The sequence below is a fragment of the Hyperoodon ampullatus genome, assembly GCF_949752795.1.
Source record: "Hyperoodon ampullatus genome assembly, chromosome: 13".
Classification (NCBI taxonomy): Eukaryota; Metazoa; Chordata; class Mammalia; order Artiodactyla; family Ziphiidae; genus Hyperoodon; species Hyperoodon ampullatus.
Genome location: NC_136926.1, coordinates 1,563,645 through 1,579,804, shown reverse-complemented (window position 1 = coordinate 1,579,804; position 16,160 = coordinate 1,563,645). Strand labels below are relative to the sequence as shown.

The 16,160-nt window shown below is 55.9% G+C and overlaps 1 protein-coding gene across 1 annotated transcript in view; it reads left to right on the top strand.

Annotated features, from left to right (window-relative positions):
- EP400 (E1A binding protein p400) overlaps positions 1-16,160 on the top strand; it is a gene marked incomplete at its 5' end in the record, with an annotated part of 91,902 nt that overhangs the window by 54,953 nt on the left and 20,789 nt on the right. Inside the window, 14 exons of the mRNA XM_079717586.1 lie at positions 2,953-3,155; positions 3,243-3,412; positions 4,860-5,056; positions 6,736-6,847; positions 6,997-7,140; positions 10,064-10,207; positions 10,404-10,487; positions 10,795-10,929; positions 11,136-11,180; positions 11,286-11,439; positions 11,520-11,761; positions 11,872-12,045; positions 13,240-13,376; positions 13,509-13,565. Coding sequence (XP_079573712.1) covers positions 2,953-3,155; positions 3,243-3,412; positions 4,860-5,056; positions 6,736-6,847; positions 6,997-7,140; positions 10,064-10,207; positions 10,404-10,487; positions 10,795-10,929; positions 11,136-11,180; positions 11,286-11,439; positions 11,520-11,761; positions 11,872-12,045; positions 13,240-13,376; positions 13,509-13,565 — 1,998 coding nt within the window. The remainder of the gene's footprint in view (positions 1-2,952; positions 3,156-3,242; positions 3,413-4,859; positions 5,057-6,735; positions 6,848-6,996; positions 7,141-10,063; positions 10,208-10,403; positions 10,488-10,794; positions 10,930-11,135; positions 11,181-11,285; positions 11,440-11,519; positions 11,762-11,871; positions 12,046-13,239; positions 13,377-13,508; positions 13,566-16,160) is intronic.

Here is a 16,160-nt window from a genome sequence, read left to right as displayed (position 1 = left end):
GCTCATTTCTTTTTAGCCCTGAATAATATTCCATTGTCTGGAAGCACCACAGTTTGTTTAAAAACGTTCACCTACTGAAGGACAACGTGGTTGCTTCTAAGATTTGGCGATTATGAATAAAGATGCTACAAACATCCATGTGTAGGCTTTTGTGTGGACATGGTTTTTAATTCATTTGCGTGAATACCAAGGAGCGTGATTACCAGATCATACGGTAAGAGAATGTTTAGTTTTGTTAGAAACTGCCGAACTGCCTTCCAAAGTGGCTGCACCATTTTGCATTACCACCAGCACTGAGTGAGAATTCCTGTTGCTCCACATCCTCACCAGCAATTGCTGTGGTCAGTGGTCTGGATTTTGGCTGTTTTAATAGATGTGTAGCGGTATCTCATTGTTTTAATTTGCATTTCCCTGATGATATGTATGTTGAGCATCTTTTCATATCCTTATTTGTCATCTGTATACCTTTGGTAACATGTCTCTTAAGGTCTTTGGCCCATTTTTAAAACAGGTTGTTTGTCTTTTATTGTTGCATTTTAAGAGTTCTTTGTGTATTTTCGATAACAGTTCTTTTTTTAAAAAAAAAAAATATTTATTTATTTTGGCTGCATTGGGTCTTCGTTGTGCGCATGGGCTTTCTCTCGTTGCGGCGAGCGGGGGCTACTCTTTGTTGCAATGCGTGGGCCTCTCGTTGCGGTGGCTTCTACTGTTGTGGAGCACGGGCCCTAGGCGCACGGGCTTCAGTAGTTGTGGCACGCAGGCTCAGGAGTTGTGGCGCACAGGCTCAGTAGTTGTGGTGCACGGGCTCAGTAGTTGTGGCGCGTGGGCTGTAGAGCACGGGCTCAGTAGTGGTGGCTCACCGGCTTAGTTGCTCTGTGGCGTGTGGGATCTTCCCGGACCAGGGCTTGAACCCGCATCCCGTGCATTGACAGGCAGATTCTTAACCACTGCGCCACCAGGGAGGTCCTTGGATAACAGTTCTTCAGCAGTTCTGTTTTTGGCAAATATTTTCTTCTAGTCTGCAGATTGTCTTTTCACTCTCCTGACTTTCACAGAGCAGATGTTTTGTGATATCATCAAATGTCTATCCAGTATTCACATTTCTGATTATTTCATAAGTATTTTTTTATATCTCAAACCAGAGTCACAATGAGGTAGATATACAGCCATCAATTCATATCTCTTATGTATCTTTTAATCTGTAGGTTCTATTTCTATTTCTCCGTTTTTTTCCTTGTAATTTATTTGTTGAGAAAACCTGGTGGTTTGCCGTGTAGAATTTCCCACAGTCTGGATTTGCTGATTGATCCCTCAAGGTGTAATTTAACATGCTGCTTTGTTCCCTGTATTGTCTGTAAACTGTTCGTTAGATCCAGAGGCTTGATCAACTTCAGGTTTATTTGTTCTTATTTTGTGGGTTTTTTATTTTTTGTTTTTTTGAAGAATAGGTGTTACTGTATACTGCCATTAGGAAGACATAGTGTCTGGTTGTCCCTTTTAGATTCATTTTTTTGCACGTGGATGTCCAGTTCTAGCACTATTTGTTTTTTGGGTTTTTTTAATAAGTTTATTTTATTTACTTTTTAAATTTTTGGCTGCGTTGGGTCTTCATTGCTGGGCACGGGCTTTCTCTAGTTGCAGCGAGTGGGGGCTACTCCTTGTTGCGGTGCGCAGGCTTCTCATTGCGGTGGCTTCTCTTGTTGCGGAGCACAGGCTCTAGGCGCGTGGGCTTCAGTAGTTGTGGCTCATGGGCTCAGTAGTTGTGGCTCACAGGCTCTAGAGTGCAGGCTCAGTAGTTGTGGCACACGGGCTTAGTTGCTCTGCGGCATGTGGGATCTTCCCAGACCAGGGCTCAAACCTGTGTCCCCTGCATTGGCAGGCGGATTCTTAACCACTGCACCACCAGGGAAGCCTTCTAGCACTATTTGTTGAAAAGAGTGTCTTTGCTCCCTTGTGTTATCTTTGTTCCTTTGCCAAAGGTCAATTGACTGTATTTATGAGAATCTCTTTCTGGGTTTTCTGTTCTGTTCCATTGAACTGTTTGTTTGTTCTTTTGCCAGTACCATGCTGTTGATTACTGTAGCTTTCTGGTAAGTCTTGAAGTCAGGTAGTGCCAGTCCTCCAACTTTTTCTTATTCAGTATTGTGTTGGCTCTTCTGGGCAGTTGCTTCTCCATATAAACTTTAGATTCAGTCTGTTGGTGTCTACAGAATAGCTGGCTGGGATTGCATTGAATGTCTAGATCAAGTCGGGAAGAACTGACATCTTGACAGTATTGGATCTTCCTGTCCATGAACATGGAATATTTCTCCATTTATTTAGTGCTTCTTTGATTTCATTGATCAGAGCTTTGGTCATAAGTGGTTTTGTAGTTTGCATGCAGTTGGTACCAAGTCATCATGCAAGCCCAGCTTGTGCTGAGTCCCAGAATGAGGGCTTTTCTGGAGCAGGTGGTGTCTGCAGGTTGGGAGGTGGGTGTCAGGTTGGCTGTAATGGCTCATCTGAGTCGTCATGGTGCTGCTCTCTGCGGGGCTCCTCCTCCCAAGTCTGGCTCCCTTCCTGGTGGCACGGTGGCTGTAGCAGCTTCAGGGCTCACATCCTCCCGCAGGCCGTCCAGGAGACAGAGTGCCTGCATTCCGGAATTCCCACCAGAAGTCGGCAGGCTGCCTCTGCACCCATCCCTCTGCCCTGGGGGGCGCCCTGCGCTGGTCACTTTGATCCGGGAGCCCTCACTGGCTGGGACCGGCCGGGACCCGCCCCCGTGGTGGCTGTGATAGTGTGGTCCAGCAGCCCGGTGACTGGAGCTCGGCACTCTGGCTGCTCTGGGGACTCCCGGCTGCCAGGTGGTTCTGCCCTCTTCCTTCTCGAGCCTTTGCTGCCTGAGACGGAGGGGCCGCTCGGTGGGGACGCCCCGGGCGCGCCGCCTGTGACGCGTGTGCTCCTGCTTCTCAGGGTGGCGTGCGTGGTCCCGCCGGTGGTGGCCGCGCCCCCGCGCTTGTGGGTGGCGAGGCCGCCCTCCCGCTACGGCCACAAGATGAGGCTCTTCAGACACTACCTGCGGGAGCGCGCGGCGCCCTTCGCCCAGCAGCTGCGGCGGGTGACGGCCCTGCGCTCACTGCGGTTTCCCGAGCTGAGGCTGGTCCAGTTTGACTCAGGTACGAGACACCTCGTCTGTACTGCTGACCGTGTCGGATTTACTTGCTTTGGATTATGAGATGCTCTTGATGTTACTCATTTCATAGGAAAGCTGGAAGCGTTAGCTATCCTACTTCAGAAGTTGAAATCTGAAGGACGTCGAGTGCTAATATTATCACAGATGGTTCTCATGTTAGACATTTTAGAAATGTTCTTGAACTTCCATTATCTCACCTACATAAGAATTGACGAAAACGCCAACAGTGAACAGCGGCAGGTAGGGAGGAAATCATCTCTTTTGTTACCGTCTATGACTCAGTTGGGTCAACTTTGATGGCCAGCTTCTAACCTAGTTTCTCAGAGCTGTGCAAACTCAGCGTTGTCGTGCTTTCTAAGCAAGGGGAAGAACTTCTTAATGTCTTTGGACTTTAGCTCCATCCTTTGATATTTTTTCATAAGTCCTGTTATTTGGGAAATGCAGTCGGCTAGATGTCTCAGAATCAAAATTGGTGACCTGCAGTCCTTACAAGGAGGAGATGGGTGTCCTTCGGGAGGCAGCCACACGAAAACAGGGAAGTTCTCCAGACTGATCTACAGTTAAAGAATTACATGCCTGTTCTTTACCTGTCAGGTTAGCTAAGGGTAGCTTGATTCCATCAGGCACAGTGAGAGCAGCTTTCTCGTGCGCTGCTGGTGGGGCGCAAATTAGCACAACTTTCTAGAAGGCAAGCTGACAGTGTGGGTTGTGAGCCTGAAAAGTGTATGCGCCTGACCTGCTAATTCTGCATCTAGGGCTGTCTCCTTCAGCAGCACTCAAAGATGCATATGCATAGTTGTTGATGGTGGAAATGTTTGTGATAAGCCCCAGTTGGGAGCGAAGTCCCAGTCCAGGAGTAGGAGAACGGGTCAGTAGTGGTCTGCGCCCACAGGGCTTGGCCCTGTCCCGAGCGTCCCACAGCATGAACTAGGAAGCCGTCTTCAACAGCATTTCAGAACAGGTTTTAGTATCAAGGCAAAGCATTCCCGAGTGCAGACAAGCTGCTGGCCTGTGTATCGCATTACCCACCTCACGCCGTCCAGCACAGGCAGCCCTCCCCACGCTGAGAAGGCCTGGAAGGAAGGACACCACAGTCTTGGTCACCGGTTCTGTCCGGTGACGTAACAAATTATACAGAGAATGTCTTGAAGGAAAAGGGCAGGTCACACCTGCTAAGGTCTGTTTGGGCGCTGAGGTCGTTGCAGGAGAGAAGTCGTGGGAACGAGGCCACTTCAGCCGGCGGCCCTGCGGGAGTGGGGAGGCCGGCGGCTGCTCCCTCGGCCTTACTCCAGGGGCTTTTGCTGTAAAGTGCCTGGCATTGCCGGAGGGTACATGAACGAGCACGCATCCCTCCCCAGGGAGACTGCTGTCCTGTGGGGCCCACTCGTGGAGCTGACAGCACAGGTCAGGTGGGGTCGGACACTTTCCTTTCTGTACCTGCTGACGGGCGACGCTTAAACAGGGTAGAGGCGTCGGCAACCGGTAAGCGAGAGATGCTGCACGTGCCCGGAAGAGCCAGAATAAAATGCTAAAGTCCGGTGTAATTGGAACACGGACCTCACGTCCAAAGAAACACAAACCGAACAGTTTTGTTACGGAATAATTTCTAACTGATAAGTACCAGAACACGTCAGAGGTTCCCTGTCGTTTGGCAGGGACGCTAACTCGGGGCTTTATTCTGCCTCAGGACCTGATGAGGAGTTTCAACCGGGACAGGCGGGTCTTCTGTGCCCTCCTTTCCACACACAGCCGCGCCACGGGCGTGAGCCTGGTGGAGGCCGACGCGGTGGTGTTCTACGACCATGACCTCAACCCCGTCATGGACGCCAAGGCCCAGGAGTGGTGCGACCGGATCGGGCGGCGCAAGGACGTGCACATATACAGGTGAGGCGGGCGGCTGGGCCGGGGGCTGCCGCGTACTGCAGAAGCTTCTCCCAAGTTCTGTGTACTTTCCTTCAGGCAGGCTGGTATTCCTGCCGTCCTGTCTGTTCTTTCTTTATACTCGGCATCTGCCTGGGACGTAACTGAGTTTGTTTGCAGCGGTGACTGGGTCATGCTGCTGAGACATAACTGCTGTCCTTCCGACGTGTACTTGTATTTCTCCTGGAGTCCCTGACCCTTAGGAGGGTGCTTCATGTTCTAAATTGTTTCAAGTATTTTCAGATATAAATTATCATAACTTAACAGTTAGCAATTTGTAAATTCCCTATTGAAAGCATTTAAATCTTATAAGCGGCCAACCACACGCAGTTGAGGAAGGCAGAGAAGGCTCTGCCGTTGTGTCTGAGCTCTGGGAGTGTCGACGGGGACAGCGCGGCAGCACTCGGCCCCCACTGGCTGCCCGTCTGGTGCCCGCGTGTGCCAGGCACGCGCCGCGCCCCTTCCCCTGCACTCCTGCCACCTCTGGGCGGGGTCGGCACTGAGGGTGCGGTCCCTGGCGGCCAGCCTGGGATGGGGACCCCAGCCCACGCGCGTAACCCTCGCCATTTTCATCAAGACGTCGTCATCCATGCACTGTGTTTAAATAGCTTTAATTTTTTCCTGATTATAAATGTATTACTCGTTCATTGAAAAGAAAAAGAAAAAAAAAAAGGAAAGCACACGGAGAACATTAGTATCCTACCCAGACGGCAGTTAGTAGCATTTTGGTGTGTGTCTTTCTAGACATTTCCCTGATTTTTTTAGATGGCTCATGCCAGCAGTCAGTCTTATTGCGTAATCCTGTTTTCTTTTAACAGTATATTATGAGTGTATTTCTGTGTTAATACATATAAATTTAATACATTGTTTATAGAAATGAATAATGTTTCATTGTGTAATCCCTTCCTTATCATTGGCCCTTTAGCAATTACTAGCTAGAAATGGGGGAAATGTTTTATTCTCAGGAGACACAATCTATAAACTGTCAGGAATGACCTTAGCAGTAAAGGTGCTGGATGTGTTAGGAAGTAGAGTGTAAAATCGTGAAAGGGCTAAGCTGAAGAGATCTCACCAGCAGGAGGATGTGCTCTGTTCTTAGACAGGAAGACCTGGTTCATAAAATTGTGAAGTTTCCCCAAAGCGATAGTGAAGTTTAACATTTTTTAGTGAAAGCGCTGATCATGGGCGTGGGAATGGTTACTGCAGCGTTCCGGGGGCACAAAGCAGGAGCCAGGGGACGCGCATCCTTGGGCTGCAGCCACTGGACACGGGTTCATTTGGGGGCGCAGTGCAGAGAGGTGCACAGTGATACAGGGGTGCCTGCCCGCCACCGTCAGCGCTGAAGGAGACAGGGCTCGAGGGTCCGGAGGCCCCCGGGGGCCTTTCCAGGTGGAGGCCGGTGGGGTACATGGATGGCCAGCATGGGTGGCATGTGGGTCTCCGGGGCCCACCCTCCTGCCGTGTGGGAGGCGGGACAGGCATGGTCACCTCTGGGCACCACACGAAGGAAGGAAGCAGTGCAGAGTGGGGCTGACAAGCCATGCCACGCAGGTGCTGTTCTGCCGGGCGGTCCAGGCACCGTGGCACTCGTGCTGTCCTCGGCTCCCGGGGACTTAGCTGTCGCGTGTGTATTTGGTTTATAGGCTTGTGAGCGGCAATTCCATTGAAGAGAAATTGTTGAAAAATGGAACCAAAGATTTGATCCGAGAAGTGGCTGCTCAGGGAAACGACTACTCCATGGCGTTCCTCACGCAGGTACCTTCGTCCACGTGGAGGCCTGGGGCCGTGGGGCGGGGTTGCCACACAGTGACGGGAACCGGGTGGGTTTACTGGTTGAGGGGTGGCCGCTGGCGGTCTTCCGCGCGCGGAGGTCTCAAGCTCAGTGGTACTCATGTTTGTTTCAGCGGACGATCCAGGAGCTGTTTGAGGTTTATCCACCCATGGAGGACACTGGCTTCCCAGTGAAAGCCGAGGAGTTTGTCGTCCTTTCTCAGGAACCTTCTGTCACAGAAACCATCGCACCCAAAATTGCCAGACCTTTCATAGAGGTGAGGGTGGCCGGCGCCGCCTGGCAGCGTCGGGCCCGGGGCTTTGGGTCTGCCTTCCGCTCCTGCGGCACTGCTGCTGCCCCCCCACCAGGCTCCAGCCCCTCGAGCCTGACCTGTCAGCCCCCCCCTCCCTGCTTGTGGTTGGGGGATTTTAGCTGTAAAAGAGGTGGAGGACGCGCGAGAGAGCGTGTGGGCCTCGCGTGCCTGCCGCCCTCCCTGCCACCGTCGCCCCCTTCACCCACGCTTCTCGGGCCACCCCTCGCCGTCCTCTGTGACTTTGTGCCCCGACCCCTTGACCCCGCTGTGTCAGCACCTCTGTCACAGCGTTGCTGGGGAGGATGCCCCGCTGTGCAGGGAGCCCCGGCGTGAGTGTGGGATACACGTCCCACTCTGAGGACAGAACCAGAAAGAGCAGCAGCTGGCTCAGCCTTCCTGCGTTGGTTACCCGCTAAGATGATAATGCCTTGGATTCTCACTGAAACCTTGGCTTCTGTGTTGCCGGCCTGGACACTTGAGATCGCAGACCGCGTGCTTGGCTCGCGTGCTGCTGCTCTGGGGCAGTGCTGCTGTGCAGACCTGGCACACACCTGGCTGTCAGGCCCCTCGCTTCCCTCCCCGAGGCCCTGCTCCCATCCTGCCTCCTGGGGGCCTTGGACGGCAGGACACCTCCTCTCCTGTTTTTGAAACTTGACTGTCCAGTGATTGAGAAGTAATAAATGCATGATGCATGTGGTAAAAAACCTTCAAGAATTTATAATGAAAAGTAAGTGTCCTGCACCAGGCCCTCACTTCCCTCTCAGAGACAGCCACTGCCAGCTGTCTCTCACGTTTCCTTCCGGGAGTTGTCTGTGTGTAATGTCACTTGCACAGAAGTACCTTACAGCTGTTTCAGTATCAGGAGGGACGGATAGATGTACCGTTTTCTTTTAACAATTGGTGATACGTGCATCAGGTTTTTTCTTTTTTTAAAAAAAAAACGTCAAACAGCATGACGTAAACCTCATAACAAATGATAGTAGGGAAACAGTAGGTTACCTGTCCTGGAGGTGACCACTCAACCATTGTTAAAAGTCTTATGGGGTGTCCCCGGTGGCGCAGTGGCCAAGAACTCGCCTGCCAGTGTGGGGGACTCGGGTTCCAGCCCTGGCCCGGGAGGATCCCACAAGCCACGGAGCAGCTGAGCCTGTGCGCCGCAACTACTGAGCCCGCGTGCCACTACTGAAGCCTGTGAGCCACAACTGCTGAGCCCGCGTGCCGCAACTACTGAAGCCCGCGCGCCTAGAGCCTGTGCTCCGCAACAAGAGAAGCCACTGCAGTGAGAAGCCCGCACACCACAACGAAGAGTAGCCCCCGCTCGCCGCAACTAGAGAAAGCCCGCGTGCAGCAACGAAGAATAAATAAATAATAAATAAGTTTTTAAAAAATATATCTCTTACATGGATCCTGGAAGAAGCATGTGAGGCCTGAAGGCATGTGTGTTCGAGGACTGTGAGTGTGTTACACACCCTTGCTGTTGTTTCTCAGTGCATCTCTGAGGTGCTGGCACAGTGGTGTTTCAGCACACAGAGTCTTTGAAGTGTTCCGGCTGAACGTCTTACTGTGAGTTGGGCTCTGCTGTAGGCAGGAGGGGTGGAGCGTCGGGAGAAGGGACTCTCGCCTCCACAGAGCTGCTCTTGTAGTGACGGGACAGATGACACGCCGTCACCCTGCGCGGGTGGGGCGCCCCGCGGGGTCCAGGAGGAGTGCTGGGGTGGAGGGGCAGCACCTCCGGGTCCGGAAGTAGGGGTCAGGTATGGCCGGGGGACGTGTGCGTTAGGACCATCACCTGGCTCTGTGCTGACGCTGGACTGGGGCCCAGTTCAGAGGTGCAGGCGTGGGGGACAGTGTGGGCACATCTCTGGTTGAATTGCAGTTTGCTCTTGGCTGGTGAGCTTTGTGTTCATTGGCGGCGTGGATACCTTTTTATGAAGTGCTCGTTTGCGTCTTTTTCCTATTTTTTTTTAACTGGATTGTCTTTTTTTCTTAATGGCTTGTTGGCTTTTTTTCTGTATTCTGGATGCGAGGCTTTTGTGGGTTACATGTAAAATGTCTTCTCCCAACCTGTGGTTTGCCTTTTTTAATGCTGTCTTTCAGCGAGCAGAAATTCTTGGTCCTAATGCCACCAGCAGACTATATTTATCACATGGTTGGTACTTTTGCGTTCTAAGAGAGGTTCTTCTTTATTTTCTTCTACATGTTTCAGTGTTTTGTTCTTCATACTTAGACGTACGGTCTGTCTGGAAATACTTTCTGGGTATCGCGTGAGGAAGGGTTACATTTTAAACTTTGCAGATGTTGCCCAATTGCCCTGGAAAGAGGTACCATTTCTTCACTGACATCCTCTTAGCTGCGTGGTCCCCCCAGCCCCAGCTCCGATGTGAGCATGTGTGTCTGCATTTGCCAGCCCTTGGCTGTCGGGTGTCGGGAGAGGCGCCTGCGGCATCTGCTAGTCTAATGGGCGTTTCTTGAGCTGTGGTGACACTGACCCTTATGTGTCTGTCGCCGTCTGCAGCACGTTTTCTGGGGGCTTGGTTTCTGTCTTCACCACGGACCACGGCCTGTATCTCGTGCACCACGAAGAATTGTTCTCATGGTCAGGACCGGGGCAGGGTGGTGGGTGGCGGGTGTGAGACGCAGCCGGACGCCCCATCCTGCTCGGTTCTCTGAGTCTGGGTGCCGGGCTGTGCGCCTCAGCCTGTGTGCCTGTGGCTCTTCCCGAGGGCGTGCCCGTTCTCCCTGTGCCCGCGGCGCCGTCGTTGCAGGCGTTGCTGGGGGAGGCCCGGTGTGCAGTGCGGGCGTGCGGCCAGCCGTGCGGGCTGCGCCCCTCAACTGAGGTGCTGAGAGCGCGTCCGAGTCACGTCCACTAAGGGCGCACTTCCCGCAGGCCCTCAAGAGCATCGAGTGTCTGGAGGAGGAGGACGCGCACGAGCCAGCAGAGGAGTTGGCGCCCGGGTCTCGGCGCCCGGACGGTCCCCGGTGGGGCGAGGAGCCCTCGCCGCTGGAGGAGCTGGCGGACTTCATGGGGCAGGTTTGGCGTTTCCTACTTCCTTTGCTTCTCTGCACCTAAATGCTTTAAACGTGTGACCCTTCTGGGAGATATTTCTTGCTCATCTTGACCAAGAACACTCGCTGTTTTGATTCAAGTGTTGGTGGGGGGTTGTAAGAGGAACTAAATCCTTGTGAACTTGCTGTTAACCGTATTCAAAAAATACATCTTGAAACAGCTCACACCAATTGAAAAATATGCTTTGAATTACCTGGAATTATTCCATACTTCCACTGATCAAGAAAAGGAGAGAAATAGTGAGGTAAGAGAATGAACTTCTGACCATCTTAACACGTGAGAATCTCAAATTCTTCAGGGTTAAACTGGGTTGGAACTAAGTGTGACTTGCCTAGAGTTAAAGGAATAAACCCAGACCCACCCGTGTACAAACTGATTGGAAGGGAGAAGCCTCAGGAACCTGCAGGCGCAGTTTTCCTCGGTTCTGAAGCAGCTTGGGGCTCGAAAGAGGGTCCTGTATTGGGAACAAAGAGAAGGGCCCGGGCCGGGAGCGGGGGGCGGTGCAGGGCGGGGGGCGTGGGCGGCGACGGGAATGACCGCTGTCTCCCCAGGGCGCCGTGCTGGCCGCCGTGGGCGAGTGGGAGGCCCGGCATGCGCGGGCACTGCGGGAGCGCGAGGCCCGGGCGCGGCGCGAGCACGAGCAGCAGCAGCTTCTCACCTACACCCGGGAGGACGCCTGCAGCGCGGTACGTGTGCCCGAGGGCTCCCCTCACCTGGCCTGGCTTTCCCCGCCGTGCTGCCAGCCGGCCGCGGTGCAGACGCACCATGGGGCTTCTCAGCAGCCACGCTGTGAGCTTGTTTTCAAGACTTGACCGGCGTGAAGGTAGATGCTTGGTGGCTGCAGCTTGAAGCCAGGGCTGGGTGGACCTGAAACGCTCCCGTTCTCCTGTAGGAATTCGTGTGTGAGGGCGCCGACGGGCAGACGGAGGTCATGCCGGTGAGTGTCCGCCTCCCCGTGTCCCTGGGCTCGCCTCCCGCCTCCCGCCCTGTCCGGCGGCTGCTCCCAGGGCCGCCGGCTCAGGGTTCTCCCTTCCGCACGCAGCTCTGGACGCCGCCCACGCCCCCCCAGGACGACAACGACATCTACATCGACTCGGTCATGTGTCTCATGTACGAAACCACTCCCATCCCGGAGTCCAAGCTGCCGCCCGTGTACGTGAGGAAGGAGCGCCGGAGACACAAGACGGACCCCTCAGGTGGGTCGCTAACCCTCCTCCGCGGCCCTGCGGCTCCCCGTGCCCGCTGACCCGCCGGCTGAAGCAGCCTCTCCACGCAGCCGCAGGCAGGAAGAAGAAGCAGCGTCACGGGGAGGCCGTGGTGCCCCCGCGGTCGCTGTTCGACCGCGCGACGCCCGGCCTGTTGAAGATCCGCCGGGAGGGGAAGGAGCAGAAGAAGAACATGCTGCTGAAGCAGCAGACGCAGTTCGCCAAGCCTCTGCCGACGTTCGCCAAGCCAGCCGCCGAGTCCGGTCCCGACAACCCTGAGTGGCTCATCAGCGAGGACTGGGCGCTGCTGCAGGTGAGTCCTGGGCTCGACCTGGGCCGGCCGCGCCCTCGGGGCCCTTTGGAGGGCGGGGAAGCCGCTGACCCGCAGCGCCTTGACCCGCGGCGCCTGAACTTGGTCTCCAGGCCGTGAAGCAGCTGCTCGAGCTGCCGCTCAACCTCACGGTCGTGTCCCCGGCCCACACGCCCAACTGGGACCTCGTCAGCGACGTCGTCAACTCCTGCAGCCGCATCTACCGCTCCTCCAAGCAGTGCCGGAACCGCTACGAGAACGTGCTCATCCCGAGGGAGGAGGGGAAGGTAAGGCTCCCTTCCTGCGGGGCCCGCGGTTCGGCGAGGGGGCGGGAGGGGCGCGGGGCGCGGGGCGCGGCCCCGAGCTGGGGCAGGCACAGTCCCAGCCCCCGTTCCCGCCGGCCAGAGTCCCTGCGCCGAGATCTTGCCCGATAGAGAGCGTCCGCGCCGCTGCGTCCTTTGGGAGCTTCTGTGCTGTCTGTGGCCCGGCGCCGTCCTAGCGCCTCGTCCTCCCTCCCGGGTTGGGTGTGTAGACGGGCACGGCTCTGTGCTGTTAGCCTCATTGAAGGAGGGCCTGTCGGTGCCTCCCGCTTCGTGCATCGCCGTGCTTTCCCGGGGTCTCGGCCGCTGCAGCGGCTTGACAGGCGCTAGACACTCTGGTCCCAGCCGCGGGCATCACAGACTCTGAGTGCAGAACAGCCGAGTACGGGTGTCTGTCATCAGGAGGCCACCTGTGGGGCAGCCAGGCCCCTCGAGTCCGCGTGGCTACTGAGGAGGTCTCCAGGGCGCTGCCTTTTCTCGGCTCCTTTGGGCTGCATTTGTCTCTTCCATTGCTCCGTCTGCCCTGTCCCCGCCTTGCTGCCTCTCACTCCTCGCCTGTCCTCAGGAGGGTGTCTGTGGCCTCCATGCAGAAAGCCTCTGCACGCGGCGTCGGCCTGGCGTGTACCTGTGGCCGGTGCCCAGTCGTAGAGTGGGAGCGATGACCGCGTCTCCTGCCTAGGACAGGCCAGGGCATGCGTGGCAGCGGCAGACATCCCGGGCTTCGATGAAGTTTGCTCCTGGGTTTCTAGTTCATGGAGATCACTTACTTTGTTTCTATAAGCACTCTTTAACGAATCTCGGTTTTCATTTTTCTAAAAACAGTTGTCTCCAAATTGGGGGACAGCCGCCGCTTGGTGCCCCGGGGCCGACCAGGGTGAAGGCGCTCTGGCTGCGTCAGCCCGGCCACTCGGCCTCACTGCTGTCTGCCGAGCTGGATGCGGGACAGGCGGGAAGGCGTAGCCCAGGCTGGGGAGTGTGTTTGCGGTCGGTGGACGACGGCCGCTATGTCGTTGCTGTTCCATCTGTGTTGAGTCTCAGAGAGCAGGGTGGGAAGAAGGGACTCATTGTTTAAGCCGGGGATTTCACGTTGGACCTCCAGTCAGGGACCCTGTTCGCAGGGTCGGCACCTGACCCTGCTGTGCCACCCCCATCCTGTTTCAGAGTAAGAACAACCGTCCTCTGCGCACGGGCCAGATGTACGCTCAGGACGAGAACGCCACACACACCCAGCTGTACACGAGCCACTTTGACCTGATGAAGATGACCGCGGGCAAGAGGAGCCCCCCCATCAAGCCTCTGTACGCGCCCCGCGCCCCTGCGCCGCCTCCGCGGGGTCGGGGGCTTGGTTTCCACTGTGTGTCCTTGGCCTTCCCTTCCTTCTTCAGTGCATTGTCCTCTCTTCAGTAATTCTGTCCCTTTCTGTGTTACAGGCTTGGCATGAATCCCTTTCAGAAAAACCCCAAGCACGCTTCCGTGTTGGCAGAAAGGTATTTCTATATTTGTGACACGGTTTTCACCATTTGAAATGATTTCATTTTAATGTTTTCTTAAACCCTACAAGTTCAGTGAATTGTTGTGCGAATGGCATGTCCAGGCATCAGCTGGGGGTGGTGTTGAGGTGAGGCGGACCGGGCACACTCGTGTCCCCGTTCATGGGATGGGGTGTCCTGCCTGCAGTCTGACAGCGTCACAGTGGCTGTGCCACCTCTGAGCTGGCATATGTCTGCTCGGCCCCGCCCTAGAAATGTACCCAGTTGGCCGGGGTTGGGGGTGGGGGTGAGTGTTCTTTTTATTTAGTTAGTTAGTTATTTGTGTATTTGTTTATTTATTTATAGCTCCGTTGGGTCTTTGTTGCTGCACATGGGCTTTCTCTAGCTGCGGTGCGTGGGCTTCTCGTTGCGGTGGCTTCTCTTGTGGAGCATGGGCTCTAGGCATATGGGCTTCTGTAGTTGCAGCATGCAGGCTCAGCAGTTGTGGCTCGCAGGCCCTAGAGCACAGGTTCAGCAGTTGTGGCGCACGGGCTTAGTTGCTCCACGGCATGTGGGATCTTCCCGGACCAGGGCTCGAACCCATGTCCCCTGCGTTGGCAGGTGCATTCTCAACCACTGCGCCACCAGGGAAGACATGGGGTGAGTGTTCTTGCCTTGAAATTTTGCAAAGGAAGAAAAATGACTGGGTAGATGGGTAGAGAGATGGGTAGGTGCGAGAGAGCAGACAGAGGGAAAGAGAACTGTACGGTCTGAGTTGCTCGGCACGTGGGCCTTTGCTATAAAATCCCTGCAACGTCCTGCATGTTTGCCTTTTTCTAATAAACTATCAGGAAAAAACACATGTTCAGATGGAGCCCAGTTGCTCCTCTGGCTCAAGCCTTCCTCGTCACCAGGTAGGTTTTGCAGATACTGCCTGACACGGGCCCGGGCCTGCTGAGGGCCCCCAGCCGCACCAAGGATCAAGGCCTGTGCTGCCCATCCGCTCCGTGCACCCTGGCCTCCACGGCCTGCTCCACCGCCTGGTGGCTGGCTCTGCCTTGTGGGTCGCTCCGTCTGGGACCGTTTCTCTGGACCCGTCGGCCCCCCGCCAGGCCCTCCCTCACACGTCACCTTCTCCTCGTTGGTACTCGCGCCCCAGCCGCTCTCTGTGTTTCTTCCCGGAGCGGATTGTCTTTGCGTGTTTTTTTTTTTTTTTTTTTTTGCGGTACGCGGTCCTCTTACTGTTGTGGCCTCTCCCGTTGCGGAGCACAGGCTCCGGACACGCAGGCCCAGCGGCCATGGCTCACGGGCCCAGCCGCTCCGCGGCATGTGGGATCCTCCCGGACCGGGGCACGAACCCGTGTCCCCTGCATCGGCAGGCAGACTCTCAACCACTGCGCCACCAGGGAAGCCCTGTCTTTGCGTTTTTACTTGACTCCTTCAGCGTCTTGTGTGAGCTCCGTGGATGTAGGGGTGCTAGAGGCACAGAGCACATGTTCCATATGTGCGTATTGATCAAATTGATGATTAATTTCATTAATTGGTTTTCTTAACAAGAAAAACAGGCTGGGCCGAAGGTCAGCAGTGAACAAGGCGGGCCCAGCCCTGCCCTCCTGTTTCTCTCGCACAAGACACAGACTCTGAGTAATCCTTACGGAGGCGAGGATTCATCCTGAAGGGGAACAGAACCTACAGCCTGGCTGAGCTGGGGAGAACGGGCTGGGTGGGAGAGGAGACACTTGTACCTCTGAGTGAGGGCCGGCGCGGGTGGGCAGGCACGGAGGGCAGGGTGGGCGACTAGAAGGCTGGCCTGCGGGATGGGAGGGAGGCGGTCTGGGGATGGTGCCACCACGGTGCGGAGCGGGGCAGCGCAGGGGCGGCCCGCAGTGTGGGCGGAAGCAGGGGTGGTGGGAGGCCGATCAGAGTGAGCTGGAGAGAGGCTGCAAGGTGAATGCAGACCTGGAGGGCATCTCGGTGGCTCAGTTTTGTTTTTGTGTATCTGGCGCCGGTGGGAGAGGTTGGTGGACAGGATGAGGGTGGAGCCGGGCTGGCCTTGGCCACACGCAGACCAGGTGTGCCGAGGGGGTGTCTCTAGGTAATGGCCAGGGTCAGGGTCTGTGAGCAGTGGGAGGCCAGGCCGTGTGTCCCGGGAGGGAGCCGGATGTGGAGCAGGAAACGCTGGGGTGGCTGGACCGTCGCCACGCCCAGCGGTTGAATTTCCCCCCAGTGGTGGAGGCCTGGGGCAGGCGGAGTGGGGAGTGCTCTGAGCCTGTGGCTTTACCACCAGGCGTGATGGAGAGACACGGGGTGGGGGGGACCAGCATGCTAATATGGGGGCGGCAGGGTGGGTTGCAGGACTTCCTCGGGGGGTCGGGGGACTGAGTGGACTGACGTAAGCGAGGTCAGAGAATGGGAGAGAACGCACTGCGCGAGCTGGGGCACGTGACGTGGGAGGGCTGGTGTCCAGAGGGGCCAGACAGGCGCAGCAGCGGCACCTGCGCCGCCCCGAAATGCAGAGGCGGCGCACGAGGGCACAGCCAGCCTCCCTGCGGCAGGACTCAAGGCTGGTAGGTGACCGTGGTGGGGTGGGAGCCCAGGAGCCCCTGGAAGCAA